The sequence below is a fragment of the Narcine bancroftii genome, chromosome 5 (assembly GCF_036971445.1).
Source record: "Narcine bancroftii isolate sNarBan1 chromosome 5, sNarBan1.hap1, whole genome shotgun sequence".
NCBI lineage: Eukaryota > Metazoa > Chordata > Chondrichthyes > Torpediniformes > Narcinidae > Narcine > Narcine bancroftii.
Genome location: NC_091473.1, coordinates 79,994,493 through 80,022,033, shown reverse-complemented (window position 1 = coordinate 80,022,033; position 27,541 = coordinate 79,994,493). Strand labels below are relative to the sequence as shown.

The 27,541-nt window shown below is 38.1% G+C and overlaps 2 protein-coding genes across 3 annotated transcripts in view; one reads left to right on the top strand and one right to left on the bottom strand.

Annotated features, from left to right (window-relative positions):
* The first annotated feature begins 2,004 nt into the window (after positions 1-2,004).
* On the top strand, positions 2,005-25,992 carry prpf38b (pre-mRNA processing factor 38B). 2 transcript variants are annotated; one of them, XM_069937983.1, is made up of 6 exons: positions 2,005-2,478; positions 13,270-13,338; positions 17,259-17,410; positions 19,204-19,264; positions 24,472-24,698; positions 24,781-25,992. In XM_069937983.1, the coding sequence occupies exons 1-6, from the start codon at positions 2,242-2,244 to the stop codon at positions 25,652-25,654; spliced, it is 1,620 nt and encodes a 539-aa protein (XP_069794084.1). In that variant the 5' UTR covers positions 2,005-2,241; the 3' UTR covers positions 25,655-25,992. The 2 variants fall into 2 exon arrangements, with proteins under 2 accessions (XP_069794084.1, XP_069794085.1); XM_069937984.1 differs by lacking the exon at positions 2,005-2,478 and adding an exon at positions 7,735-7,904.
* LOC138763583 (fibronectin type III domain-containing protein 7-like) overlaps positions 8,475-27,541 on the bottom strand; it is a 71,115-nt gene continuing 52,048 nt past the window's right edge. Inside the window, exon 12 of the mRNA XM_069937979.1 lies at positions 8,475-8,583. Coding sequence (XP_069794080.1) covers positions 8,551-8,583 — 33 coding nt within the window. The 3' untranslated portion in view covers positions 8,475-8,550. The remainder of the gene's footprint in view (positions 8,584-27,541) is intronic.

The window sequence follows — 27,541 nt, the reverse complement described above, 5'->3', positions numbered from 1 at the left end:
GGTACATCATAAGTTCGTAACAAATTTTTATTCCATCGAAATAAAAATTCATTCGAAAATTTTTCAGAAATAACTGCCAATTCTATCTGTGCCCAACTAGGCGTATCTTGTGTGGCCATTAATGCGCTAAGAAATCTAAATTGAGCTGCTTCATAATAAAATTGAAAGTTAGGTAGCCGTAACCCTCCAAATTGAAAATCCCACATCAATTTTTTCAGCGCCACCCTAGGAAATTTTCCTTTCCACAAAAAATCCCTAATTACTTTATATAAATCCTTAAAAAATCTTTTTTGTAAACAACAAGGAATTGATTGAAATAAATATTGTATATGAGGAAAAATATTCATTTGTGAAGAGGATGTCTATCCGAGATCAGGTTAATCCACCTATCTCAACCTGGTGAGTCGCGGCTATGCTCCAACTGCAAGGTTGCAGAAGGCAATTCACAGCTGTGTGTCTTTAACCATTCTCATCTAAAGTGTGGAGAAGCTGTCCAGTATACTGTGGGTCCGCCAAGTTGTCTAGCTGCATTGATGATGCAATTAAAATTATCGGCCAGGACATCACCAGCAATGGTGGGAACTACTGGAAGACATCCAGCCTCTCTCTCCGCATAGGCGAGGCATACACACTGACCAGCCAGAACGGGATGCTATGGGATGTTAGATCCACCATGAATAGATGCTCCCCAGCCACCGCCCCCCCCCCCCCTTAACTTCAGTGATTACAAGTTCCCTCCCTGCAGCATGAAAACCAGACCAGAAATTTGACAATTGTTCCCCCTTGGCCATACTGACAACCCATGAGGCCACTATCGAGACTACCTCTGATAGTTTCTGCCTTGACTTTGTTGCGGTATTGCAAGCCATTTACACATGTAGTACATTTCACGCTGCACACCTTGAAATTTGCTATTTTAATCTCTGCTGTGGTTTATTAGAGACTCCAGTCCAGTATCAATCAGCCCAAGCCCTCATGCCCATCACTTTGGTGAACTGCAGCCCTGTTTTTAGGGTCAGTTTCAGAAGGTGATCTTCCTTTGGGAGTGGGGTTTCTGCTCCTGCTTATCTTCCGGAGCTGGACGGACAATGGCCTCTGCACTGCTTGTCTTCCAAAGCTGGAGGTGGTGGGGAGGGGGAAGGGGAAGGAAGGTTGATGCCTGTGGGCTGCTCATCTCCTGGAGCTAGGGGGCAGGGGGTGGGAAATGGCCTCTGTGTAGCTCCTGGAAACTGGAGGAGTGAGGGTGATAGCCTCTGCACTGCTCTCTATCTCATGGAGTTGGGGTCACTGGGTGCTTTACATCCCACAATTGGGGTTTCCCATAATGCGTTGTCCTTTATCCCCCTCCTTAATTGGACACGTATGCTGGCTTCATCCTTGGACGAACAGTAGCTGGCTTGTTTACATCTTGATCCTTTTTTTCCCCCACTGTTTGTGGTGTAAGTTGCCAGGTTTTTTTTGTGTAGGGCTTTTTGGGATTTCTTTCATATCTTCACCAACTGCCACTTCCTCGCATCTCCCTCCTGCATCAACTGAATCTCATTGGGTGGGGCCTCCAGGCCTCGTGGCTTGGCTTGGGTGGGGGGGGTTGGAGGTCACCTCACTAGCACTGGTGTCGATCTCTCTCGAGGCTGAGGCGGTGTTGACGTTGGCCATTTCCCCTCTTTCTGAAGGTAGTGACACGTTCTGGACAGGCTCGTTCGAAATGACCCGCTTCTCCACACAAGCTGCATTACTTGCTCTCTACACTGTCCTTTATTTGGTGCCCTTCCTGAATTAATAAACCGGTTAAACGTCCACCCACAACCGAAAGGGAGACTTCTTTTGATTTTACCGCACGTTAATATCATTACGTATACTACCCCAGCTCCCCTGCCGGCGATTCGTCATCTCCGGTCTTCTAATTGGTCATTTTTCTCCGCCCACAACCTCTTGCGCTTTCGATTGGTCAGATTCATTGTCTGTCGACTGACGTAACCCGACTTCCGTCAACCGGAAAGAAGTAGAGGGCGCCATTTTGTGTTTTTTTATATATGTTAGAGCGTAGTAGGCGTGTGGAATAGTTTATTTTTCAAAATTTAAAAAAAACCCCACGTTTTACTTTGTGTTAATTTCCCAATTGAACAAGTTATGTGTGTTTAACAGCTACCAAGAATTTTGAAGGCTTGTTACTCTTCAGCCACCGGCCGGTGCACATTGATGTGGGGATCGTTTCTCCTGTGAGCGGGAGCGAGCGACGAGATGGCTAACAAAACGGCCACTGGAAACCACCAGCAACAACAGCCGTTACAAGCCGGGGGAAGCGCTAAACCGGCCTCATCCATCAAGCAGGGCAACGTCCTGCCGTTGTGGGGCAATGAGAAGACGATGAACCTGAACCCACTTATCCTCACCAACATCCTTTCCTCGCCCTACTTTAAAGTGCAACTGTATGAACTGAAGACTTACCACGAGGTCGTGGATGAGATCTATTTCAAGGTAAGAGGCCGCCCCGGTAGTTGTAGGGCCTCGTAATTCCATCCACCATCTCCCACCCTCCCTTGGTAATATGTGTTGGAAGTTCGGCTCCAGAACTATGTTGGTTCCTCTATCGAGCCGCATTTACATTCATTGACTTTCCACAAGGCCTGAGAAGTCCGGTAAAAATAAAGGTGAAGATTTCAGTGTTTTTTATGTTATATCCGGTTGTTTCCGGAAATGGGTGAAGTTCTGTGTTTTTTTAATTGGTTAAGTGATTTTTGAATTAATCAGATTTTGTAATTACTTATTGGTTCTTTGCTGGCCTTTTGGGATGAGTTTGTCTCTCCGATTTTCAAATTTGGTTTCGTAAATAAAATGGGTTTTAAATAAAAATGTTGAATACTTTGATTAAATTATTGATTACTTTATTGGGCGTACGATTTGTTTTATTGTTTTTCATCCTAGCATAAGTTTCTAGATAAAATGGTGTGTCTTTCATTAAATATTCACAATGATCTTTCTAACTAGAAAAACTAGTATTATTGATTGGTTCACTGCTAATGGCATTTCAATGTGCCGAGTAATTTCCATTTTGAATGCAAAAATTTAATTATGATATCAAGGTGGATTACATGACTACCAACAGATATGTGGACTGCTTATTTATTGAAGCTTTTTAGTGGTAAAAATGTACGAATTGACCTTGAACTAATATCAAAAAAGATTTGCACGAATGGGGAAAAAAAAGTTATTGTGAATGTGGGACATATTACTAGTTGCTGAACAGTATGGCTTAACATTAAAAGAATGCCACCATCAAAAAATGTCTACCTTTTAGAATAATTTGCAGAGAAATTTAAGCTTGGACTGTGTAACAAATTGTTAGTCAATGAGCATCTTTTACAATATTGTGAATTATCCAGAAAGATGCAGTGAGTAGAATTGAGTCACTTGTAAAAATGGAGTATAAAATTATTACGGTATAATTTACGTAGTGTAGTGACTGAAATTGATTGAATCTCTTAATGTAATTGATTTATGTCATTGTTTCAAAAACAAGCTGATTGTAATTGTCTGCAAAAATTACATTATCTTTTAACGAGATGCAGTTATATTTTGTTTTTTTTTCTGTAATGGGGTGGATTTAACACAACAAAGATTTAAGTCTCCCTCACTAACAATGTAGGTTTCAAAATTTGCCTTAATGTTGGGAGAAATCACTTGTTTTTTTTTTAAAAAATGTCAGCAACTTTACTGAAGCCGCAGAGTTGGTTTTGCATGTTGCTCCTGTTTTGTACTGTTGCTATGCACTGGTGAAGATCCATATTATATCCAGTCCTATCAGAGATGAGTTTGAATGATTTTTTTCAAGCTTCTCCAATATGACTTTTGTAGAGTCAATTGAGGAAAAAAGCTTTTTTAGGATTCTTCAAATTTTGACTGATCATGAAGAGCCGATAAATTCCAATAGCCTTAAAATTAAGATTTGTTTTCTTTTCAGTTTCCTTTTCTTTCATTTCCTAGTAACTGTCATGAAGATGTGATATTTATGCCTTGTTATTGGTAGTGTAGAGGGTAATGGGTTTAGTTTGAAATCCAGAGAGTGGAGCAAATTATCCAAGATGACACTTCACCACTCCCTCAGTACAGCGTTGATGTGGCAATTGCTGCATTTTGATGAATTATTAAACCAACAGCATTCACACATGGCTTTAAAAATAATTGAAAATTTGATAAATCACAAGTGTACTTATTGAAAATGTGCTCTCTCTTTGTCCCTTGTAATTTTATGTATCTCAATTAGGCAAGTTTTTCAACCTCCTCCAGTTTGAAAGAAAAATTATGCCCTCACTAGTATTTTTCCATAGTTAGAACTTTCCAGCTGTGGCTCATGAATCTCTTAACACTCTTGTTGGAATCAAATTTTCTCTGCGATGTTTGATTCTCAAGCTGTGGCCTGGCCTATGTTGTAAACAGTTATAGTTCAACCTCTTTGCTTCTGTATTCTGTGCTTGGTTTATTCAGGGAAAACATCCCCTTTTCCCCTTTTAACCACCTTTTGATCAGTCAAATTACTTTTTAAGAATCGGTGCAAATATATTTTGAGGTCCTTTCCCTCTGCACCACTCAATTGTATACTCACTTACAGTGTTGTACTTAAGTGTATCACTTCTGGACTAAATATGCCCAACAGATCAGCTTGTTTTTTTTTGTTGTCTAAAGTTTTCCCTTCCAATGTCATCAGATGACCAGTTTTGTCTCATCTTTAAATGTCTTTATAGTGCTGTTAAATTAAGGTTAAAAAATCAATTTGCAAAAGCAAGTGTCAGTGTACTGAGCCCTTTGGTGATTTTGTGGGTGATTACAATTGGAATTTCAGTCAGCTATTTGCACATCAAATTGGAAACTCTTTGCCATCACACTCAACCACTGCTACACCACCATGAAGAATGCCTACTGAGCCATATCATGACCCCACTTTGGCAAGTCTGATAACCTGGGTGTACTGTGTACAAGCAGAGACTGAGGACTACATCACCCCTTGAGGGATCAGTGCACTGGAACATGTTCAAGAATTCCTCCTTAGACTTGAATGAATATGCAACAGGTGTGGACAAGTGTGTGCCCACATGCTTATACTGGGTGTTCCCCAACCAGAAGCCCTGGATGAATCAGAGGATTCACAAACAGCTGAGGGCAAGAACAAGGGCTTTTAAGGCCAGGGATCAAGATCTCAACAAGAAGACCAGGTACGACCTGTGGAAGGCCATCTCTGAGGCAAAGTGTCAATTCTGGAGGAAGCTAGAGACAAAAACATGCCAGCTATGGCAGGGAGTGCATAACATTACAGTCTTTCTATGCCCGCTTTGAAAAGAACCAAAGAGTGTCTACTAGAATCCCTGCAAAGGCTGAGGACCCTATGATACGTCTGAGGACGATGTTAGAACATCATTCCAGAGGGTGAACTCTCACAAGATGTCAAGCCCTGACAGCGTACCCGACAGGGTACTGGATATTTGTGCCAACCAACTAGCTGGAGTGTTCAAGGACATTTTCAACCTTTCATTCCTGCAGTCAGAGGTTCCTACCTGCTTCAGAAGGGCATTAATCATCCTGGTGCTAAAAAAGAGTAGTGTGAGCTGCCTCCATGACTATCACCCAGTAGCACTAACTTCTACTGTGATTAAATGCTTTGAGAGGCTGGTCATGGCCATAATCAACATATATATAAACAAAGATCTGAATCCACTGCAATTCGCCTATTATCACAATTGCTCCATAGCAGATGTAATGTCGCTGGCTCTCCACTCAGCTCAGAAACAGTAACTCTTGGCTGCTCTTCATTGACTGCAGTTCAGCCTTCAATACCATTATTCCTTCAGTGCTAGTCAAGAAGCTACAAACTCTAGGCCTCTGTACCCCACTCTGCAACTGGATCCTTGACTTTCTCATTGGAAGCCCACAGTCTGTACAGATTGAGGGCTCAGTAGTGGAGACAGGCAAGAACTTCAAATTCTTGGTATCAACATCTCTGAGGATCTGTCCTGGAGCTTCCCTGTTGATGTAATCATGAAGAAGGACCACCATTGGCTGAGGTGCTTGAGGAGATTCGGGATGTCACCACAGACTTTCGCAAACTTCTACAGGTGCACTGTGGAGAGCATTCTGGCTGGTTGCATCACTGTCTGGTATGGAGGTGCTAAATATCAGGACAAGAAAAAAAAACTCCAGAGGGTTGTTAACTCAGCCTGTGACATCACAGGCACTAGACCACTCCATTGAGGACATCTGCATCAGGTAGTGTCTTTTTTTTTAAAAAAAAGCAGTCTTTATCCACAAAGACTCTACCACCAACCAGGCCATGCCCTCTTCACTCTGCAACCATCGGGAAGGAAGTACAGGAGCCTAAAGACGGGCACTCAGTGGCACAAGGACCGCTTCTTCTTCACTTTCATCAGATTCCTGAATGATCAATGAACCAAAGACACTGCCTTACTTTTTGTGCACTATAATTTTAATTTTTTTAATAATTATGGTTGTTAAATGGTTGTAATATGAATGCTTGCACTGTGATGCTGTTGCAAAATACCAAATTTCATGACTTGTTGATGCTATAAATTCTGATTTTGAGTATTTGATCTCATGTTCTTAATTATTTGACCAGCCTCCTGTGTTCAACTATTATTCCATGTTTACTCCTTGTTTCCTTTCTCAAAGAAGGCATGTGGACTTCATTAACCATAGGATCAAGCTCCAGTGCCATGAGTTAATGTTATATGCAATACAAGACCTTGGTTTGACCCCACTTGGATTTTAGTGTTCAGTTCTGGTCACCTCATTGCTGGAAAGATTTGGATGCTATAGAGAGGGTGCAGAGAAGGTTTACAAGGATTTTGCCTGGATTGGAGAGCATGCCTTAAGAGGATAGGTTGAACTTGGTCTTTTCTCTTTGGAATGACAGAGAATGAGGTATGACCTAAGAGAGGTATACAAGATGATGAGAGGCATTGATCGTGTGGATGGCCAAAGGCTTTTTTCCAGGCCTGAAATGGCTAATGAGAGGGGGCATAATTTTAAGGTGCTTGGCGGTAGGAACAGGGGGATATGAGGCAAGTTCTTTAAACTTAGTGGTGGGTGAATGGAATGTACTGCTGGCAATAGTGGTGGAGGTGGTTGCAAAAAGATCTTTTAAGAGACTATTAGGTATATGGCACTTAGAAAAAAGTGAGGGCTATTCAATAGGAAGTTCTAGGCAGTTGTTAGAGTTGGATATTATTGATACAACACAGTAGGCTGAAGAGTGTGTGCTTTAGATTTCTGTGTTCTATTTTCTATTCAAATGACAAATTCATCCTGGTCTTCTGGGTTAATCAGTGATTTATTTTCCCCCAAAGTAATTTAAACTTTCACTTAGAAAAATTACAAGTAGTTTGTTAGTCACCAAAGTTGAACTAATTAGCCTAATTACTCAATTAAAAAAAATCGTGTTGCAATTGTATTACGGTAGTCTGAAAAAGGGTAGTTCTCTGGATTCTCTGAAAGATATTTAGCACAGCACCAAAATTATAGTTTACCATTTGCTATGAATAAATTGGTTAAATTCATAATTGGTTTGTTGTCTTTACAAAGCACTTTTGAAAGTCCTAAGGTTGCAAGATGTTGTTCTGACCAACAAAAACCATTGTTTCTGTAAATTCTAATTGTTGCTATGACAATATGGTAACTTTTTCCTTCACTGTCTCATCAATTGACTGTTGAGAACACTCTCCAGTGTAATATGGATGATGCATCCCTGTGTCCAACGATAAGTTTTGGCTGAGCACACTGGATGCAGAAAAGGTTATGTAACTATTACAATTGTAATAGTGATGAGTTCTACTCCAGCCAAAGTTACTGCACAGGTACATCTCTGGTATCTATGCAACAAAGTGGAAATTGTTCAGGTATATTCAGTTTTTTTTTAAAAAAGTAGGATGAATCTCATCTCACTTATTGCTATGACACTACAGTTACATGCAAAATATTTGAGGAGGCAAGTGACAGTACAGTAAATTGGCACTGGTAATTGAGCAGGGTTCTGCAAGGAGCATATCACTCCTGCGAACATTGTAGCCTTGTTCAGTTGTGATCAATGTGCTGAATTCCAAAGGATGGTTTCTGCATTGCTTCCCCCTAGCAAAACGACACACTGATTAGGAGCCATGTTAAATGCATGGTTTCATGATGCAGCTTGACTGAGAGTAATCATTATCAGACTGATGATCTAGATTAATTTTTAAGAGATGTCTGAAACTATGAAACAAGTATCTGTGTGTAACTTGTTTCTACTTCAGGTGAATGTGACACTGCTGCATTAGCAAAAAATAAATATTGAAGATTGTAACGTAGAGGGTCACTTTACTGGTTGGACAGGAAAAATGGTTGATGGTCACTGCCCCCTTTGTTATTGAGTGTCAAACCAATAACACCTTCTATTTGGTTACCTTATAATTGGTCTCGTGAATCAGTTCCCGGTCAGCCCCTGGGTGCCAGGTATAAACTCCCAACCATGTGGTCCAGCCTTTCTCCTTTGTCCTCTTGCTGAGTTAGCTACCCGAGCCGTTCCAGTCTGGGGATCATGAACTGTGGAGGAGAAATAACTACTTGAGGTTTGTAGATGAGAAGGGGCTCTCTCACATGCCCCTCAAAGGGAACCATTGTGGATTATCTGATCTAATTTGTAAATGGCTTCTTTAAGTTGAATTCTGTGCCTGCTTATCAGGGAGGGGTAGCAGGTATTGTTTCTTTTAACCCTGTAGTTGTAGTTATTTGTGGTTAAATTGTATTGGTTTATTTGTTCCCCATTGTAAATAAAATAAAAGGGCCTTGCATTAGGACAAGACCAAGTTGAATCAAGAAAGTTTCTACATCTTCACCACACCTAAAGCATTTATCCGATAAATCTGATTTCAATCTATTCAAATCTGTGGTGTAAGATGTAACTAATATAAAAATTATATTAAACTAAATCTATATCTTGCGTTAATAGTATTGGTCATACAATCCCTACATAAATCTGCCCATATTTTCACCTCTGGACTTATGGATTCCTCGTTTGGGAGTTCCTGCTTGTAATAAAGAATATATCATAGAAGTAAACTTTTTAACAATTCCTTTCCAAATAAAAAGTTTTACTTCAGTACAACTAGGTAACAACCTGGTTGGTCCTAACTTATCCCTCAAATATGCTCTTAATTGAAAATAGCAGAAAAGGGTATTATGAGTTATATATTATTTATTTCTCAATTGCTCAAATGACATTAATTGACCCCTTTCATAACAGTCTTCAACATTTATAATCCCATTACAAAACGAAATATTCAAAAATTGTTTATCCTTTAAAAAAGACATAAGGATTTTGAATCAAAGGCTTTTTAGGCGATTATAGAACCTCTTTTACAACAGTCTCATATAACCATATAACCATTTACAGCACGGAAACAGGCCATGTCGGCCCTTCAAGTCCGTACCGGTTCACTTGAACAACTCCACTAGCTCCTCCGCAAACTCCTGAGGAAGTAGAGACTTTCTTCATGATGCCATTGGTGTGTTGGTTCCAAGAAAAGATCTTCCGAGATAGTGACTCCCAAGAACCTACATTTGCTCATTCTCTTATTGATGACAATAAAACAATCAAGTCATTAAGGAAAAGTTCAAGGAAGCCAATTTGAAGTCCTAATCTGATCTGGTCTTTATGTGATCCACAGCCCTGTTGTTGATGGTTTAACAGAAAATGAAATGGCTTGGCAAATCATCATTTATTTTATTCCAAATAATAATTAGATGCTTCAATAATGGTGTATCTTTATCACCAACTATTAATTTCTATTCCCACATATTCTTCTCCTATTTTATTCACTTCTATATTAACCCATGCCAGTTTTTTGTTTTTGAAAAAGGAAGCAAAAAATTCATTTCGGCCACTTGATAATAATTTTTAAAATTAGGAACCATTAAGCCTCCCAATTAATTTTCATGTTAACTTCTCTATGGAAACTCTTGACATTTTGCTTTTCCAAAGGAATTTCCTTACATGTTTATTCAATTCTTGAAAATTTTTTGAGGTACTAAAATAAGTAACGTTTGGAAGAGATATTGTATTCAAATCTATTAATATATTCATCTTAATGCATTTGACCCTCCTACTAAAGTTATAGGTAAATTGATCCATTAAAAAAAAATCTTCCTCAATCTTTTAAAGTAATGGTAAATAATTCAATTTATATATATTCAAATTATTATCTGTACGTATATCTAAGTACAGTGAAAAGTTGTTAGAAAGCAATTCATTAATCTGCGGAATCGCTTATAGCACTAGTATGTGGACCCCAGACTGCTAAGGGGCAGGCTGATGAAAATCAGCCCATGGCCTGACAGCCTGGCTGCCCCTGCCCCCCGGCGTGGGACTTTGGGGCAGGGGCTGCCGGCGTGGAACGTCAGCCGCCCCTGCCCCGACGTCCCGTGACTCGGCTTAAATGCGGTATGAAATCTTGGACCCCAACTACCGTGTTCTAACGAGGTTTTACTGTATACCCTCTTTTGGCCATTTAAACTGAGCATCCCTTTGACATTGAGTATGTTAATAGCAAAATTTCATTTTTATTCCAATTTATTGTATAACCTGAAACTTTACCATATTCTTCCAATATAATTCATGTAAAGATATCTCTGGCTCAGTCAAGTATATTAAAACATCATCGGGAAATAAATTAATGTTCATTTTGACCTACCCTAAATCGCTTAATTTCAAGATAATTCTGGATTGCACGAGCAAGTGGTTCTATAGCTAAAATGAACAAAGCTGGAGATAAAAGGCATACTTGTCTACTTGATCTTGCTAGTTGAAACAGTGCAGATATTTTAGCTACTTTAGCTTTAGGATTATTATACAGTGCCTTAATCCAAATTTCTCCAACACTTTAGACAGTAGCCCCTTTTCTGCTGGCATCCTGTCCCAGGAATTAACTGGGAATTTACTGGAACAGGGTCCAGTGGGAAAAAGGAACACTGTCTGAATTCTGGCGTCAATTACGTCATTTCACACCAGGGATTAACCGCCTTTACCCCTACTCCTCCGAAGTTTGCTGACAAAGCTAGTGGAAAAGGGACAGCAGATAAGTGGAAAAGCGATTAGTGTCCCAGTTAAGGGTGGCCCAGTGGAAACGGCACAAAGGGCTTCCTTTCCCAGGACACTGCATAGCCAATTAATTGGATGCCAGTGGAAAAGCAGCTTAAAAAAAAATCCCATTCCAATCTATTGAACACCTTTTCTGCTCTAAGGCCACTGCAATGTCAAAAAAATCACCTTTTTTTTTATGAATTATACTAAATAATCTAGCTACATTTTCTGACAACTGATTTTTTACAAATCCTGTCTGATCCATATTTATTAATTTAGGGAGCAATTTATTCATTCTATTTGCCAAAATTTCACAACAATTTTATAATTTGCATTTAATCATGAAATAGGTCTATAAGATGAAGGTTTTAAAGGTTTTTTTTAAAGGAATCATTAATTATTGCCATCAAAAATGATTTTGGAGAGTATGTTTCTGAGGCCTGATCCAATGCGTGCATAAATGTAGAAATTGACAAATCTTTAAATTCTTTATAAAATTGAGGCGGAAAATATCTTCTCCCAGAGATTTATTGCTCTGCAATGAACACGTGGACCTGTTGAGTTCCTCTAGCACTTTTGTATTTTGCAAATGGAATTGAAATGCTGCTTATCCATGAATTAATTGATTGGAAGAGATATGTATTAAATTATGGAGAAAACAAATTGAAAACTGACTTAAAAAAAAAACCTGCAAATTAAATTTGGTTGAGGTAACAAACTTCATGTTTATTATTTGCTAATTCAGTCTTAAATCTCTACATTTATCTTGAACTTTGGTATTTGTTATTGAATATGAACTAAATGTTGTTGGCATTACCATATTTAGACATAACTTGAGTACTGTACAGATGAACGTTTTATTATCACAGAATTTTCATTTTCCCTCCTAATCACACAGTGACCTTTCAGCAATAGTTATAGAAAACACTCTTCATTAAGTACAATTAATTTGTGGTTTATATTTATTAGTTCATTTTACAATTTTTTATAATGTATTCAAATCCTCTTTCATCCAAGTTTGGCCCCAGAAGATCAGACTAGGATTGGCTTAAGTTGGGACCTGGTTCTATAATTGTTTTTAAGGAATTGAAATTGTCTTGTACATTACTGGAAACCTTTGGGATGGTTTTGTCCAGAACATGATCTGTTGGATGGCAAATTGTTGCAGTCAATTTGGATACATTTCACATGTGCATCATGGTTTTGCAACAAATAATTGGCATTCAGATTGGTGTTGAAAATATAATTCCAACAAATAACCGTTTTTGGTCACCAAGTTCCTATGGTCACATAGCAATATCTGATTAGATAGGGGCATAAGTACTCGAGGTCATTTTTATGCTAATAAAATAAGAGCTAGTGTTGCAGTTGCCTATTTTGTCTGGATCTGTTCTATGCTAATTGATCCTTTAATTTGAAAGACAAGATGCCTTTGTTCAGCAATTATTTTTAATGCTTTAGGCATATATGATTATCATATTTCACTGTTCAAATTAAGCTATAGTTGATAAAGATGCTGATCTGGCATTAACTTTTTAAGTTAAAAATAACACATCTATTCAATGCAACAGTGCTATGATGAAAGTTTAATGCCAGTGAGGAATAAGTAGCATCTTTTAAATTTGTGTTTATAAAGCATGACATGGAGCAGGCCTTGGTACCAAATTGACAAGAACCAAGTTTTGTTTTGATATGTAAATTAAATATGGATGTTACTTAGATATTTGTAGGCCACTCTGAGTTTCATAGTTTAGGAAAATAAATATTGGAGCATTGCAAGTCACTTTTACTGAAGAATTCTACATTAAGTGATCAACTTGCTGGCATGACATTTTATTTTAAGAATATCTTTATTATGTGCACACAAACATAATGTTCAACTGTACAAAAAATTCATATTTTACTGCTGTATTGTACACCTTTCTGAATTTTTTCTTAAATTATTGGATAGTTTTCATAAATCAAAATTCTTGTAATAACATGTGGAAACTTAGTTTATCCAAAATTGTGCAAAAATAAAAATTCTGTTACTTTTGACTTGATTCAAATAAAAAATTGTTTTTGTTCAAGTTTATTTGCCTTGATGGCAAAATTGAATTGTTCTAATTTGTACTGAAGTTACCAAATCTGTTTGCAATAATTTATTTCAGGTTACTCACATTGAGCCATGGGAAAAAGGGAGCAGGAAGACTGCGGGCCAGACAGGCATGTGCGGAGGGGTAAGTAGAAGTACGTGATTTATTTTCTTAATCTCCTTTTAATTGTTTATTGATGTAGAGGTCAGGGAAGAGACAGCTACAGATTATTTCAGTAGAACTGAGTAAAATTAGGTAATCATCTTTGACCATACAGAAGAACTTTCCAAAACTCTTATTTCTAACTTTGTTTTAAAATGGAGCATTGACTTTTGATCCAAAGAGGCAGTCTGATCTGAGTGATTTTGTATTTACTATATATGATGGCATATAGGACCACACTGGCATATAGGAACCACACACACCCCCCCACCCCCCCCCCCCCCCCCGATTTTTAGCATGAGATTTCAAGAAAAACTCATTTCAGTGTATTTACCTCCATCCCGGCTCATGCTAGCTCCTTCCTTCCCTCCCTTCACTCACTGCCACAATGCTTTCAGGGGAGCACTGGGCCTTGTTGATTAGGCTTTGTTCCTTCACTGCCACCTGCACCTCATTCAATCTATTCGGGGAGCTTTGTCGAACAAAGCCTGATCATCTAGGCCCAGTGCTCCTTTCAAAATGCTGTGGGAGAGAGTGAGCAACAGGAGGGAGAGAAAGAGAGCTAGTGGGTGGGAAGGAGAGAGAGAGAGCCTTCTTACCGGGGGAAGTGATTAGTGGCGACTCCGGAAACCACGGTGAGTAGTTGTGAGTGCTTTTTTCCTGTTGGCATCTTACAAAATAGTGACACCAAAATGTCACCTTCACATGTATGGTTTTTGAGGCTTTTTTGGGGAGGGAGGGGTTGGGGGAAAGGGGTCCTGTCTTATATGCTGTCAAATACAGAAATCTTAAACCAAATTTAATCTCTGCCCTACCAAAATCACAATAGTTAAGGTCTAATCTAACAGTATTTTGTTTATTAAGATTTCATTATTTTGAGCTGGTTCACGCTGAATGCTGACCCTTGATTATAATTGGAAGCAGGAATTTTAAGTCACCTGCTTAGAATTATTGCATCAAGCTTTGATTTCCTCTGTCATCTTGTCTTTCTCATCACACTTTTACAGCTCTCTGATAAAATAATGTCTGTTTTCTAATGGAAGACAACTGAAGCAATTGTTTCAATTAATGTAAGAAATGTAAGTAATTTGCTGGTGATTGAAAAGATGTACAATCTACTGAGATATGTAGAAAAAGACTTTAATAAATGTGAAATCAGAACTTTTTTCTTATGCAGAACAATTTGTTAGCTTTGGTCTTTTCAGAAACCAAATTTCTACTACATTTATAACCTCTAGATTGACTCTTATTAAAGTTTTTTTGTTTCAATCTGGCTATCTACCAGCTGTTTCCAAAGGCAGATCATTTGTGTAATCTGTCGATAACATTCTTTCCATTTTAAATAACACATTCTCTTGAAATGAAGCATCTTTATAATTCACAGCAATTTGCTTGTGTTGTATTTGTAAAGGAGAAGAGTAGCTGTCTATTTTAAAAAAAATCTATCTATTTGCAAAGTCTAGATGTCTTCATGCCCTCCTACATTAGTGTCATCAGCAAGTTTCGTCAGCTTGCATTTGCTATGCTTTTTCAACTACATTAATATAGATGGTAAATAAATGAGTGCAGAGAAATAATTCTTCGGGGTGTGGGGGATAAAATTAGTCCATTTTTCCAATTTGAAAAAGAACCATTTGTTTTTACTTGGTCTTTTGTGTGATAATCAGTCTTTTTCCCATGTTAATGCACTTCCCCAATACTGTGATACATTATTTGGAGTACTAGTCTATTGTGTAATAGCTTGATAAATGCCATCTGGAAATACAGACCCATCAAATTGACAGGTTTCCCTTTAATGAAGTTGTGATTATGGTAAATACACAAAAGTGCTGGAGAAACAGTAGGTCTTGCACTGTCCATGGGAAGCAAAGATAGATGATTAATATTTTTGGCCTGAGCCCTCTATCAAGGTATGAGCAAAAAGGATGCAGGTGCTGTAATAAAAAGGTGGGAGAGGAAGTAAGAAGGGACAGGTCAACAACCAAGAGGCTATAGGTGGACATGGATAGGAGGGCAGGAGAGAAAAGCTGAGAAATGATCAGGAGAGGGGTATGGTATGGAGTTGGAAGTCACATGGCACAAGATGGTAGTGGAAGCAAGTAGCCAGGAAGGACACATGACTGGAGGTGAGTTTGGGTGAACACATAATCTTAGTTTGGAGAGTATCAGGAAGTGTAGATGGGGAGCAATAAGAGAGGCTCTCAGAGAATTCCCTTTGAAGAGGGGATGAGAATTTCTTCAGGATAAGCATTCCTCAAGAGATTGCTCAGTAGAGCAGCTGAATGGAGTGAAACAAGAAAGTAAGCAAATGCTGTAATTGTAGTTAATACACAGAAATGCTGGAGAAACTCAGCAGGTCCTGCAGTGTCTATAGGAAGCAAAGATAACTGAAGTTTCTGGCCTGAGTCCTTTGTCAAGGTATGAACAGAAAGCAGACAGGCTCCTGAATAAAAAGGTAGAGGGAGGAGGGAAGAAGGGACAAGGGGGTAGGAGCATAGGCCAACAACGTCCCTCCCCCGATCCTTTCTCAGCTTTACTCTCCTGGCTTGGCTGTTGGCCTAAGCTCTTCCCTCTGCTTCTTCTTCCTTCCTCTCCCTATCTTTTTTATTCAGGGCACCTGCCTGCCTTTTATAAGTTGACAAAGGCCTCGGGCCCTTGTATATCTTTGTCTCCTATGGATGCTGTGGAACCTGCTGAGTTTCTCCAGCACTTGTGTATTTATTCCCCTAAATCAACTCTGCTTTTTATGACCTAATGTTGAATTCAGTAGTTTTGATTAAAGATTGTTAACCATCATTTTTCTGCATAGAGGTTGCTTGATCCATTGATATCTAATCTAGTTTCCAGTTTTTTGCTTTCTCGTATTCCTGAGTTTACTTTCCTTTGTAAATCTGTGAAAGATCAGCACTGGTCCATTTTCACCTTTTTTTTCCAACAGTGGCAAGAACAGTTCAGAAAATTTTGTCTACTTTCATATTCAAGATTAGTTACTGGTTCTTTCCCTGCATGCAATTCCAATTTCTCTGATGCATGTTGTTGGATTAGTTACTTTCTCAACACCAGTTGAAAAATAATCTAATTTTTCAGAGAAAACATTGCATTTCCTTTCCCAATATGGATTTCTTAATCATTTTGATCTATACTATAGTTTTGTAATGAGTGTTGTAACTTGTTCAATGTGAACTGTGCAGTTAACTAACGCTCAAGATCATTTCCATTATAATTAAAGGCTTCATTTTTTTGGTCACGCAGATGTATGTGTTGCATATCCTTCTGAGAAGCTCATCAGTTTTTGTCTAAATGAGATTTTTTTAAATAAAGAACAAATTCTCCAATATGTAAATTTAGTAAAGCTAGTGCATGGCTCTTTGTTTGCCTCTGTTAGTTTTTTTTAGAATATCTCATTGTGACACTACTTTAAACTCCGCAACTCTTTTATATTAAAAAAAATCCTTTAAATTAGTTCAAGGCATCCAACCTGTTGACCATGTCCTCTATCCTCATAATCTGCATTCTAGTTTCTTTGCCTTTGCTGTCAGCACATGTGATGGTGAACCATGTGCTTTCTGCTATTTGCTTAAATCAGCGATGGTTTTAATAGTATTTTCCTTGTTCAAATTGAGGGAAATGGTAAACTACTGCTTGTTTGAGAACTGTTCTTGCTTAACAGTCAGAGAGTAGGTTGTCTGATTTCTTTTTTCAAACCCTTGTTCTTTTAAATAGCAAAATGAAGGATAGCTTGCAAAAAGGTTAAGTCCCAAATGTAGAATTTAATTAAAATTGCAAGTAAAAATTGTACTCCAGCAGTAACTGCTATTTGTTCTTCAAGGAAAAATAATTAACATTACCACAAACCCCTATGCAAATAGTTGCATGAAATTTTCTTTGTGCTGTTATTTCAGGTTCGTGGAGTTGGAACAGGAGGTATTGTTTCCACTGCCTTTTGTCTCCTGTACAAACTGTTTACCCTGAAGTTAACTCGTAAGCAAGTGATGGGTCTTATAACACACACTGACTCTCCATACATCCGTGGTTTAGGATTCATGTATATTCGGTATGTTTGCATTGTACTTTGATTGTAATCAGTAATCAAAATGTAGATATTCTATAAACTGTTTAAATTCGCATTGCTTTTCTTACTTTTGACCAGTCTACACTTAATTCTAGACATGACATTTAAATCCATAACCTTTCATGGTGTACTTCATGATTAAAATGTTCATTAAATTAATTCGGTAGAATTTATGCAGTGATGTAGATAAGAGCATAGGTAAGGATTCAGGTGATGGAGTACTACGTGGTTAAACCTGAAGTTATCCACTTTAGAAAGAAAAATAATAACTTGGACAATAACAATTTAAACAATGGGAACATTGTAATGTGTTGTGAAAAGAGAACTGGGAGTTCTTTAGCCAATTGCTAAAGGCTACTTTGCAGGAACAGCAGGTAATCAAGAAGGTAAATGGGATGTTGGCCTTCATTGCTAGAGGATTGAATTTAAGAGCAGAGAGGTTCTGCTGCAGCAGTACAGGATGCTGATGAGGCTGCACCTAGAGTACTGTGTTCAGTTCTGATCTCTTGAGAGAACATACTGACTTTAAAATCAATGCAGAGGAAGTGCACCAGATTAATCTGGAAATAAGGGTCTTAACTTGTGTTGAGAAATTGAATAGCCTGAATCTATAGTCATAGAAGTTTAGAAGGATCGGATGAGGTGGTTGGGGGTGGGAATCTTATTGAAAACTATGAATAGAGTAGATAAGAGGAAGATTGTTTCACTGGCAGATGAGACTAGAATATATTTGTGGGAATATATTTAAGACTGATAATGAGGAACTGCTACTCGCAGGGCATAGTGAATCTGTGGAATTCTGTGCACAATTAACCAGTTTAGAGACTGCTCATTAAATGCATTTAAAACAAATAGATTTTTTTGAATAGTAGGGCAATTAAGGGTTATACGGAACAGGCAGATCGGTGGAGCCCATTCCCTGGCCAGGTCTGCCTTAATCTTGTTGAATTGCAGAGCTCAGTGGGACTAATGCAAATAGCCTTGGCTTTTCACAGAAATATAATGAACACAATCCAATATTATACTTAAAACATTTTAAATCTATGTTTGCCAAAAATTAAAAGGCAGAGTATTGGCTGCACTGAAAACAAATTTTTTTAAAAAATTATGGTACAATTGATATGTATGTGTGAGTTCCTTGTTCCTTTTCAAATGAAGCATCAGTTAATCAGACATGCCAAAAGCAGGCTTTTGGTATTACTTTATAAAATTGTGTGTTAATTTGTAATATTTTAAACATGTTCAATCAAATTTTTAGAGCTCTCATACAGGCCTATCACATGGATTGGATACAGTGATTCGTTGGCTTTTGATTGAGGACATTAGATTTATTTAAAAAATTTTATTGTACCTAATATTGTCTGGTGATCAGAAGCAAAATTTTGTAGATTTTGCTACATTCATTCAGTGTTTGTGTTACAAAGTGACAAAAAGAAATGTTGTAAAATGTGAATTTGTATGTACTTTGCACAGGAACCAGTGTCGCAACCAATGCATCTTTCTCCCTCCACAACATTCTTCATAAAGAAAATATAACTAGATGTGATGTTTCTGCAGTTTTTTAATTTATTGCATTCACAGGAAATTTATCAGTTTTGCTGATCAATTTGTAGAGGTTGATGGCAGTTCCAAAAAAACTGGGGAGCTCTGTAAAGATCAACATGGCTTGGTTACAGAGATCAAAAATGCAATGTGAAACATTTCAAATATGGAAATAATCTGCATATCTATTGTATATTTAGAACATCTTAAATATTTATAATTTTATTTTGAAGGTACACACAACCCCCAGCTGACTTGTGGGATTGGTATGAGCCCTTTTTAGATGACGAAGAGGTATGTTGGGAAAGATTGTGGTGTTTATTGATACTGTTGTACTGTGAGGAAGAATGATAAAATTGGTGTTTAACTTTGGAAAGATTTTTTCTTATTGGATCACAGCTTTTGTAAATGTAAGTATTTGTATTTTTTAAGGTATGATCTGTTAAATCTGTTTTATTGTCATTAGTTATGCACATTGGTTTTATTTTGTTCACATCACTTTAAATGCTGTGACTTCAGAATTTTTTGTTGAACTGTTGCTTTAAATGTCAGACTTTTCATGGATTTGCCCAATTTGCTGTTCTGAGATGCAAACTTGATAATGTAGGAAAGTCATAATCTGATGCACATCCACTTTAAATTTCTTGAACGGGGATTTTAGGTTATTTCTTTAAATTTAGAATTTAATTTTTTTTACCAATTGGAGAAATTTTGAAATGTACTTACTGGTTTATGCGTTGAGATCACCATAATGTTGGATTAAAGTTTATCTCAATGTAGCGTCCTATTTTTGTAATAGTGTCTTTAGAACAAAAAAGTGACAAGTAAAGACAATAGGTCTTTTATGCTTTATAACTCAATATGTTGTTATCCTACCTCTTATCACTGATAATGACCCAGAATTTATAATCAGAGTGGCTGTTAACCAAATTGTGGTTGTATTCGAAGACATTTGTTACCCATAAGAATGGGTTCAATTAACTACAGATTACATGGAGCAAATCTGCACTAATTTCACATGCTACCAATTTATCCAGAGATTGGAGACCTAAAAGTAGTACTCTGTTAACAGACAGCCATAGCTTGGAGGTAGCACCATTCAATTGAGTTAAATGAATAAAAGATTTCATTCTGATTCTTCTCGAGCGTGATATCTTGGCCAATAATGCAGTATTCTGGGAGTATGATGGGAGTGCAACCCTTGGAACAAATTATGAAGCTGAGAATCTATTTTTCCTCTTGGGTGTATACAAAATATCCTGTGATGCTTCATAAAGAGCAAAGATATTTTCTGTTATCCCGATCATAGGTATGCAAGTTACACAATTACTGGGACTACATTCTGCTCCATTTGTTTTTGTCCTTCCCAAATTTGCAACCATGATTTCATTAGTATTAACTGTAAGCTACTTTGGAGCTTTTGGAGGACATAGTGGGTTGAGGATAACTGAGTCCTTTCATTTATTTCAGTGAAAGTTCTTCAGACATCTGCATGCTTTCTTAAATCTTTTAGTTTATCCATCTGGTTAGAATCTCATTCTTAAATTTGTCAATCATATCTGTTTGAAATATACACTTTGCAAGTGTAAAAGTGCTCATTTCTTTTGGAACTGTCAAAATTGAGTGAATCGCTCTTGCCTTATCCTGAAACATCCTAAGGTTTTTCCAAAGTCTGTATCCTCACCATATGAGGGAAGGGGAAAAAATCAGACTGCAGCCTACTCAATGCTTTCTAATTACAAAAATACACTAGGTGCAACACTTTCTCATTGTATTTGAGAGCCTGTTCTCACCAGACATAAACTGGCACTTAAATCTGGATGATTTATTTTAGAGTTTCTGACAGTTTACATTCTGCAGTATCTAATTTTGTGTATTATTGAGAAAGGGGTTAATCAGAGGGCAAACTTTGAGTCTGGTATCCAGTGGAAAGTATAATTTTCATTTTGTTTTATGCTTAATATTGTATTGTCTGAATACAGAAAAAGATGAGTGCAGCTTATTTAATGCCACGAAATAGTGCTAAGCATTATTTAAAGCCCCAAAGAAACAAACTTTTTATACAGGTACACAATCCTTTATCTGGAACCCTTGGGGGACAGTGTGTCCCAAATTCCAGCTTTTTCTGGATTTCAGAAAGGCAGATTTAAACCCACCTGACTGGCGCTGCTGGTCTCCCCCTCGCCCGCCCGACTGGCGCTGCCAGTCTCCCCCCTCACCCGCCCGACTGGCGCTGCCGGTCTCCCCCCGCGCCCGCCCGACTGGCGCTGCCGGTCTCCCCCCCGCGCCCGCCCGACTGGCGCTGCCGGTCTCCCCCCCGCGCCCGCCCGACTGGCGCTGCCGGTCTCCCCCCCGCGCCCGCCCGACTGGCGCTGCCGGTCTCCCCCCCGCGCCCGCCCGACTGGCGCTGCCGGTCTCCCCCCCGCGCCCGCCCGACTGGCGCTGCCGGTCTCCCCCCCGCGCCCGCCCGACTGGCGCTGCCGGTCTCCCCCCCGCGCCCGCCCGACTGGCGCTGCCGGTCTCCCCCCCGCGCCCGCCCACCCACCCGGCGCTGCCGGTCTCCCCCCCGCGCCCGCCCACCCACCCGGCGCTGCCGGTCTCCCCCCGCCCCCGCCCGCCCGGCGCTGCCGGTCTCTCCCTCTCCCCCCCGCCCCCCCCACACCCCCAGCTGGATTTTGGAGCTTTCTGGATAAAGGATTGTGTACCTGTATATAGATTTTGCAATGTGCTTATCATTGTGGCAATATTGTAACAATTTCAAATAATTTCTTATTCCTTGAATGCAAACTTTGCAATTGAAATAATGTTAAGATGTGCGTGAATCGAGGCCATCCCTATGTTATTGCCATTGGGTAATAGAAATTCATCCGTGGCAAATTTGCAAATCTCTAGTCAGAATTTTTTGTGATGTGGAATAAAATTCCTCTTGCAAAATTTGCAGAGAAAAAAAAATGAATACAAAATGTAAGAAGCAACCAATTTTGTCAATTTCTATTTTTAATCACTCAGTACTGTAAGGTAAAAAGATTTAGATATGATATCACTGTGTCAATTGGGTCAGAGTTATAGCAGAATCCCTCCTTTACCGGAGCCTCTCTTATCCAAAGAAGTGTAAAAACACTTCAGAGTGCAGCACCATCCTGCTCTTCATCTTCGAGGCATTTGCTCTGATGGGCAAAAGTTCTGGAATTTTGAAAGGATTTGTGAAATGGGAATAGGAGGGAAAGAGATGGAATTGGAGGATCAAGGTTAATGGGAGGAAGATAGAATAGAAGATCTGGGGTGGGTTGTGTGGGGGGGGGGAGGAAAAGTTGGAATCTGGATTATTGGGTTACTAAAAATAAAAATTAATGGAATTTGTTGTTTCTTTCACATGAGCTTCATCCATCCAGAGTCTAATGTTGGCCTGGAGTGGGTCACTTATAGCCACCTATAAAATGGCTTAATATGTGAAAAACATCGCCTGGGAATGCATTACTTCTTGTATCATGGAATTCAATGGGGAAAAAAGGTTTGTTACAGAAAAATCATAATACAGACAGTTTTCTGAGAACTCAGCCCCCCTGTAGCATGGAGCTCGCTTGTATAAGAGCAGTAAATTGTTTTTTTTTGGACTGGTGTAATGTCTTTCCAGAACTGTTGTGGGGAAAGGGGATACTGGGAATTTCTTGGCTTTTGTTAATAGATAGTTTCTTTACAGAAGATGTGGAAAGTGAAGTAATTAAAATGTGCACTTAAGTGTTTCCCACTTTCAAGATCCAAGCCATTTGCTAGGACTAGCTATTCCTTTTGCTCCATTTAGCACTATGATTTTTAAAATCTGGCTTATTTGCAATGCGTATTTGTAAACATAGCTATCTTCTATTGATATAGATTAAACCCAGTTAATTTACCCCAATTTATGTAGTTATATTCTTAAATCCAATGTTTTGTAGGAGGGAAGGGAAAATTAAAAAAAAAACACTGGAGTGGCTTTGGGTTGTTTAATAGTGGTGAAGAATTTTTTTTTGGTAGACTGTTTTACTAGTTGTAACTGGGCGGCACGGTTGGTGTAGTGGTTAGCACAACGCCTTTATAGCACCACCATTTGGGACTGGGGCTCAAATCCCGCCCTCTTTGTAAGGAGTTTGTACGTTCTCCGTTTCTGCCTGGGTTTTCCTCAGGGGCTCTGGTTTCCTCCCACCATTCAAAACATACCGGGGGTATAGATGAATTTGGTGTAAATTGGGCGGCATGGGGTCATGGGCTGAAATGTCCTATTACTGTGCTGTACGTCTAATTTAAAAAAAAACTTTCTAATAAGGACACTGGCTTCTCAAAATTGTGCCATTTTTCTGTTCTCATCACAGACACTTTAAAACTCGTCCATTAATATTAAAAGGCGATTTATAAAAAAAAAATTGAAATGGACAATATTTGCTAGGATAATTATTGAAAATTCCCATTTCTTTCCCTCCCTTTGATCCATTTATAGTAATGGCTACACCATTAGAATAATAGCCGTGGTCTGCCTGTGATTACAATTGCCTTCAACAAAATTTTAGATCTGAGTCTGAGTTTAATGAAGCTCTGAGACTACTGGCATTGAAGCTAATTGCCCTGTTTTCTTCTTTAGATCTTCATTGGGCAGCAGGTGAATTTGGAAATGTAGCTGAGCAGCACTATTGATTAATGTGTGTGAGTGCAAGCGCTTATTTTATGTTTAGACTGTCTTTTTTGTTTTTCTAGCCTAATGAAATCTGATTTTCCTGTGTGCTTGCACTGTAGGTTGGAAACTGACAATAGCTGACTAACATGTCCTGAGCTGTGAGAGGGCATGGCAAGGAAGCAATCATGCGGTAATGACCCTTTTCCAAAGACAATGGTCATTGTGGACTATGCAGTTTCAAAATATATTATATTTAATGTTTATTGATATCTCACTGCTTCATGGCAGTTGGTTTGCTATTGCTTCAAAGTTAAGTTAAATGCAGTGAAAATTAGAACATTGCAAGGGGAAAAAATAGCAGCTTGCCACAGCTTTCAAATTTAACTATAAACTTTGTAGCTACAAAGTATGTAGATCAATTTGCATTGCTGGAAAATTAAGTAATTTTGTATAGAAAGTGTGCCTGATTTCAGATTTAGAATCGGGAGATTTTACCAAATAGGACAATTAAAATTCAGTTTTGTATCACATTGAGGGGTTGGGTTCTAGAGACGTTACACCTTTTTATTTTATGATATACAGCACATTTACAGCAGGTTTAGTGGTATTACAGAATGTCTAACAAGAACAGTCTAATACTTCAACCATTTTATTACAGGGCTCAACACAAATTTTAGGATTGGCTTGAAATGTTTCATTTAGAAAACTGCATTTGAAAATAATTAGGTTACGTCAAAGGTAGCGCATTATAAGTAACACTAGGGTACTTTTGAATATTTTACATACTAATGCAAGTGTAAAAGGGTGAAAAAGATCAGTTTTACCAATAGTTTGTTTTTATTGTGTTTTTCAGGAACTAGATGTAAAAGCTGGAGGAGGGTGTGTCATGACTATAGGAGAAATGATTCGTTCTTTCCTTACTAAATTGGAATGGTTCTCTACTTTATTCCCAAGAATTCCAGTACCAGTTCAAAAGAACTTGGATCAATATCTCAAAACTCGCCCCAGGAAAATTGCCAAAAAAGATGGGAAAGATGCAATTGAAGATCAAGAACGTCTCTCAGAACGTAGACATTCAAGGTATGAGGTATGAATTATTTGAATGTCCCACATATATTTAATTTGATGTTAATAGAGCTATGAATATTTTTGAATTTTTCAGATCACCACGAAGATCCCTTAGTCCACGAAAATCTCCTAGGCGGTCCAGAAGCAGAAGTCGTCATAGAGAAGGCCATGGTTCATTTGGTTTTGATAAGGAATTAGAAAGAGAAAGAGAACGACAGAAACGAGAACGAGAGCAGGTTAAAGACAGAGAGAGAAGTGAGAAAGATAGACACAAGTCTAGAAGTACAGACAGAGGCATAGACCGTAGGCGAAGTAGAAGCCGAGACAGACACAGAAGTCGAAGCAGAGATAGAAGCAATTATAAAAAGGATAGAGATAAAGAGAGGGAAAAGGAAAATGAAAGAAGCAGAAGGAGAGATAAAGATTATGACAAAGATAAGGAAAGGGTAACTGATAGAGATAGGGAAAGAAATGTTGAGAAAGAATTGGAAAGATCTAGAGACCGAGATAAACGAAGCCGATCAAAGACAGAGGACAGAAAACGCAAGGAAGAGAGGAGAGAAAAAGATGAAAGAAGACATAAAGATGATAAAAAAGATTCAAAGAAAGATAAAAAGCATAGCAGAAGTAGGAGCAGAGAGAAAAGACATAGAAGTAGTAGTCCTGGGAGGGGCCATGTCAGCAAACGAAGCAGGAGCAAAAGCAAAGAGAAATCTAAACATCGAAATGAACACAAAGAGAAATCAAACAAAAGAAGTATTAGCAGAGAAAGGACTGAGGAGAATGACAGTGAACGACTAAAGAAACAGTGTAGTCATAGTAAAGAAAGAGGTCACAAGCGCAGTCGAAGCAAAGAACGATCTCACAAACAAAGTCACAATGATGGTAAGGACCATTCAAGCAAAGCAAGTCACAGAAGTCTCAGTACAGAAAGAGAGGACAAATGTAATGCAACTGATGATGACTGAAAAACTAAATCTCTAATTGTACAGTGATTAAATTGTTTTGCTTTTGAACATTTTTTTAAATTATGCTATGGCTAGGATAAACACGTCTTTGAATTCCTGTAGCCTGCAGATATTTCCTGTTTGTAGGAAGTGCCTTTGGTAACCAGCTGTTCAATTTACCATTGTAATTCAAGACCAATTTTATTCTGTACAATGTAGATGATACAGGATCTGTTTTGGGTTGAAATAATGTTTTTGCAAGTATACTATGTACATATGTTGAGAGTTTTAATCATTGGGCACAACTGCCATGTTGGTTCATTTTGTATGATGGGCAATAAACTGCCAGTACTGAACAACTTGTCTTAATACACTGATAGTGCTTGTGTCTGACCTATCCATTTCCTAAAGTAGACTTTCCCAAACTTATTTATATTACACTGGTAGACCGTGGTCATCAATAATCAAAAAGGTGGGTGATGCCATCTTTATAAGGGGAAAATTTATGTTGGGTTTCCCTAGTATCTGCAGATATTCTTTAGGAGTAGGTGTATTCAAACCAAATCTCTGAGGCAACATTATTACCAGATTTCAGTGTTTGGAAGATGCGTAAGATCAAGTGTTTCTTTGTGCTGTGAATTAATTTACAAGACATATTTTTGGTCTTGTAATTTTGGTTTGCCTTGAGTGACCATCTTTTTTAAAAAAACGTAACTGCATTTTCCTAGGGTTTAAATGAAGTGGTATTTTCAAGATGCATTTTTATAAAGCCAGTGTTCATTTCAGTTGCTGGAGGAGAATGTATTTTGTGTTTATTGGATATTAAAAATTGAGAAACGGGGAATTTAACAGCACAAATTTTGGTAGCTTTTTCTTGATCTTTATGAATTTTCCTTGATCAAGCAAAGTTATTACATTTAACATTTTCATTAAAATTGGTAAAGTTTGCTTGATTTTTTTAAACAATATTAGTTCTGGATCATTTTGATAACTCATTTTTAAATTGATCCAATTACTACAATCAATTAGCATTAATGTGATGAAATAACAAGCAGACCTCAAAATATTGCAGTGATAGTTTGGCAGGATTTTAAAGATCAGCCCAAAGACGATTCCAGTGGCAATATTATCTATTGCTACTGCTTAAATTTTTTGGAGTCTAATTAATAAGGCTAAAAAAAACAACTTATCCAGGTCTCTAGCCTGATCCTCTCCCAACATGGAAGAAATGTTGATAATGGAATGCTCTGACCAATGAATGTGTTTCATTCAAAATGAAGTAATATTGCTTATTTTGTGCGATGTACAGTCTGTAGAGGCCATTTCAAAAAATATAGTCACAAATAATTTTTTGTAAAAAAAAAAGGCACATTAAAAAAAATGGATATTCCAGTATGTTTTAGACATTTGAGAACCAGTTAACATTAAGAATTTAGCGCTTAAATGCAGAAAGGCACACATGTTGCAGAAAACAATTTTATTCTCAGGATGAGAGTTGTGGAGGGATGAGCATAAAGAAATTTACAAAATAATTCTGTCAAGCCCAACGATGCAGAATATTTTTGTATCCAGGCAGTAACTGGCTTGTTGAAAAGATTGTGTATTCATAGAGTTCGTTAGTAAGCTGGATCCTCAAAGCAGCCTTGAAATTCCCAGATATCAGTGATGTTACTTTGTCCTTCAGGACATCATTTAATTGGAGGTTTATTCCTGGGTGTCATTGTTTTGTTTTTTAAAAAAAAACTGCAGCCAATGCTTGCATGTGTGTCTTAACATTCCTTTCATTTGGCTGCATTGAGTCTGTTCATGACATGAAAATTACATCCAAGAGAAAAATGGTTTTCATAATTAACATTAAATAAAATAGAACAATTAGAAGCCTGGAAAAGGGAAAATGTTGTGACACTT